At 39.8% G+C, this 4,322-nt stretch overlaps 1 protein-coding gene across 1 annotated transcript in view; it reads left to right on the forward strand.

Annotated features, from left to right (window-relative positions):
- Positions 1–1,505, forward strand: part of CRYBG1 (crystallin beta-gamma domain containing 1) — a 42,210-nt gene extending 40,705 nt beyond the window's left edge. Inside the window, exon 21 of the mRNA XM_049817698.1 lies at positions 1,417–1,505. Within this exon, the coding sequence (XP_049673655.1) occupies positions 1,417–1,505 (89 nt within the window). The remainder of the gene's footprint in view (positions 1–1,416) is intronic.
- Positions 1,506–4,322: the final 2,817 nt, after the last annotated feature.

A 4,322-nucleotide genomic window follows, 5' to 3' on the forward strand; every position in this document is an offset into this window, starting at 1 on the left:
ATCCCATCTGTTCCCATTATAACATGTTTACATTCTATCAGACACGGCTTACAAAATAGCTTTTGCACTTGCAGTGATAACTGAGCTATGTAGCTATTGTTATTTTTTTTGTAACTGCTGCTTAGGCTTTTTTTCCTGTGGGAGTATTTGATCTGGTATTCCCTTCTTTTTCCCCTCTTTCTGAAGAAATCTGCAAATGTTTCTGCTGTGTATCTTTACTGCTTTTTTGTAATTGCGTGGTGATGGCAAGGAGAGAAATCATGTTGGTGTTAACCTGCTCAGAGACCTTTCTGATTTGGGACAGTGGCACCACAGAGCCTCCTCCAGATTCCTGAAACAGAGAACAGCTAAGGTGCTTGAGATGGCATTTGCTTAGTACAAGAGAGCTGCTCTTGAATGTGCCTGCCCATGCAGGACTCCAGGTGCCTAGCATATTTTTTTCCTGAGATCTGCTAGAATCCGTATTTGTTAACAGTCGTCAAGCTTTCAGCTGCCAGGCTTGCCTTTTGCTCATTCGGGGAGGGTGAGGCTATAGGGCTGCAGAATAAAAGATGGTGTCTGTAGGAGTGTCCTGGTGCTCTGTATAATACAAACGGTTGGCTCAGATGGCTGCTTTCACTGGGAGTACTACCTGCTGTTGCAGGTGTGTTGTACTACAAGAGATGCACGTGTCCTACACTGCTGCAGTATGTACTAGATCTGAGAAAAAAGTCAGTCCTGACTTTCAGCTGTAGTCTAATGTTTCTTTGCTTCCAAGTTTCGTAAGTCAGAATACTAATGGTGGTCTTCTATGGGAACATGTTTGGAATTGCATCATGTGAGTAAATTAAGCCCCTCCAAGAAAGGGGTTGTATTCTGCATTCAGGTACGTTCAGCTGCCAGTGGAAACAGCTGAACATTGGGTGATATTCTGTGTATGGTGACTTGTGATGCAGCTGGTCAAAATACAGGATTATAATAGCGAAGAGTAAATGAGTACCAGACCTTGTCTCTGGTGTGGTCATGCTTGTATTGTCTGTTAGCAGCAGGACTTATTTCATCATGTAAACATCATTTTTGGAGCAAAGTGACAACTGACAACTGTTGAGGGGAAACTAAACAGCCAAGTTTGACTTTTGGGAAGTGACAGTCTTAAAGGAGCTACACTCGACTGTATTGCAGTGTTTACTTCCTTTCCCATCCAGGCTGAAAGAGCTGAGGTACTGAATTACTGAAGGGGTGGAGAGGAGCAGGCAGACTCCCTTGTTTCAAAATTAATTCCAAAAGCAGGCAGTGATGAAAATGAGTTTGTCTTTTTGATGCCTTGGGGAGAAGAGAAACTGTCTACACCAGCACTTACTGGATTTGCCCTGAAACCTAGAGTACATGTCTCTTATTTCAAAGATAATCTACACTCTTTGAAATTTTTCTTTACAGGGGGCGCACAATATGATCGTGACCATGTTGTTGTCAACACAGTGAACGAAGAAAAGTTAACGCAGTGTTGGGAACCACTAGTTGTATAAACCCAAACAAGCAAAGATGACATTCGAATTAGCCACTATTCCCGACACTAGAATTGGTACTGCCATCTCTGAAGGATACAGGATCAACAATGACAGCTTTGTCTTTTCTTTGGAATTTTAAAAAGAACAAGCAACAGAATGATTTTACCTCTCTATCTAAGATTATTCTCCCTATAAAAGCTTGAGTATCTCTCAACCTTTTTTTTTTTTTTTTTTAAATCATCACAACTTAATGTGATATAGAGAGTGGTAGTATACCTCGGGCTAGAGTGGAAGAACTAAAGGTGAGAGAGACCCCATGGAGTTACTGTTGTGTCAGTGAATAGTTAACCAATAGGCGTAATTTAAAATTATTTTTAAAAGGTTTTTTTTTTAACTGAGAGAAGGGCTAAAAAAAATAACTAAAGCTTATTTTATAAAGGACAGGAGTATAGTGTGTATGTGAGTATAGCAACTTGGACCTATGGGCTGTAGTATAGAGAAATATTCACTACTGGAAATTAATATATTTGTTTCACTGGAACAAACTTATGTTTACTGAAAGTTTAAAGACTGCTAGCACACAGCACATCCAAAGAGTTTTATAACATGTGGCTGCAAATAGAGTTAGTATGCTAATACAGTAAGTCCTAAATTAAGAAAAAATTCTAGATTTTTCTCATGTAGAGATGATGTAAATTAGTAAAAGTTTGTTAGAAAAAAAGTGCTGGCAACAGGATGCATCGGAATGTGAAGAACTTGCCCATTTTCTAGGCTGCCTAACTTTTTGATACTTATGGGTATTTTACTTATTTGCCAAGTCAGATTTTTACCTTATAAAACAGTTCCAGTAAGTATAGTCTTCCAGAACTCCAAAATCACGTAGGAAACAAGAATTCTTAGGGAAAGCATCACTAAAGATGACTGCAACAGCACCTAAGCATTGTGGTTACTAAGTTTTTCAGCCACTCCCTCTTGGCCTTACCGTGGAGAATGCCAGACTCCCAAGTATTTCTGGTGATGTTGGAGAGCAATGTCCACGGTGGGCTGCTGGCTCTCGGTTGCTGCTGGGCAGAAGCATCACGCTGCTCTAGTAAGGGGCATAGCCAAGCCTGGATACATGCCTAGTCACAAGGGCTGTGCCCATTCAAAGTAAGTGTTACTGGTTTAGTGAAGAGCTTGTGACAAGTAAGACATACTAATGACTGCAGGAGGTTCTTCTGTTGCCCTGCACTTAAGCTGGTTTTGTTAGTTTTCCTTAATAACGTTGGCAAAAAGGTAAAATACAAACGAAGTCTTGTACTATGCTGCTGTGTTTTGTTCTGGCTTAGACCAGTGTTATTACAAGCTGCTCCTAGGAGCATCCAGGCCTTTGTCTTGCATAGTAAGTCTGTTTAAAATTAACATTTTCATTACTGTTGTATTGCCTCAAAGGATACTGGTGCTTTTATTGTTACCACCCTAGAGGAAGTGCCTTACTAATTCTCCTCCTTTTGTACAGACGTACTGAAGTTTTGTTGCTCTGAAATGTGCTGCTTATAGTTCTTCATAGAAAATGTGTTGTTATTGGTTCCAAACAGCGGTACTTTGTCATAGTGATGTGCTCTTGCTATATATAATATAGCATTTTACAAATAAATTTAAGTTAGGTAACTCTTTATTGAAATTATTTTTAAAGGTAGAAAGCTGACATTTTACGGTTAGTTTTGCCGTCTGTCTTGTGCCCTTCTCTGTCCATAATTCTCTGCAACAGCTAGCTAATGAGGAATGAATATGTGGTGTGGAATAGCTGCAGGCTCTGAGGAATGGATGCTTCTCCTGTACAAGCATGTGTTCAGTGCATTTGTACGTGTGGCCACAGTTCACAAGGCTGCTGCTTCTGTCCCCTGGTGGAAGCACTGCATGACATGGTTTTTCCATCACTGTAGCTGCACCACAGTAAATGTGCAGCTCTCAATAAAGAAGTTACCACTTTCCTTCAATCCATCTGTGTAATTGCAGAGGAAGTCACGCTATAGCCTATCTCCAGCAAAATGGTAAGTTTAAAAACAGACACATACCCCTCAAGCACTTCATCCCCACTAGCAGTGACAGGGGGCATGGCACTAACATGGTCTCTTGATTACTGACAAAAACTGTGTCTAGCCTACCTGCATAAACACTGTAGTCAGCTGAATCTGTGCCAGGAGTTAGGCAATTAGAATAATTATTAGTTACAGATTGATTTTGTTCCATGCTTCTACTTGGATTAGTTATGCTATGAGAGATTTGCCATATCAAGATTAAAGTACCAGTCTTGAGACAGCAATGTGACCACTTAATACAGGAAAAGTTTACAGGTTCTGAGAACGAACTAGCTTGAGTAATAACATATATTAATAAAGGTGAACAGAACTAGGAAAGGCCAAGGAAAAAAAGAACAGCACAAGTTTCATATGGACAATTAGATAAAAGCATGCCTCACCATTTCAGGACTTGGCTAAAACATCTGGAAAATAAAAGCTCCAAGTTCTACAAACTGAAAATGGTGCCAGCTGTTCCTCTTATCGCAAGAGTGAAGGGTGTTCTGCGAAAGTCACAACTACATTCTTAACATGGTTTTCAGGTAGAAATACCTAAGGGGCATTAGTATTTCTTGTCTGCGTATTAACAGTTATTAACAGGCAGAGTATGAAGGAATCAAAGAGGCTTTTCTAAAACAAGACTTTTTTTTTTTTTTTTTAAATTACACATCCTCTGTGAGCTTTTGAGCTTTTAAAGAAGAAACAGTTGCTACATACCAGTTCATGTTCAAGTGTAATTTACCAGTAAAGGACTGACTGCGGGCAGAATAATGAT

The sequence above is a fragment of the Accipiter gentilis genome, chromosome 15 (assembly GCF_929443795.1).
Source record: "Accipiter gentilis chromosome 15, bAccGen1.1, whole genome shotgun sequence".
NCBI classification, from domain to species: Eukaryota; Metazoa; Chordata; class Aves; order Accipitriformes; family Accipitridae; genus Astur; species Astur gentilis.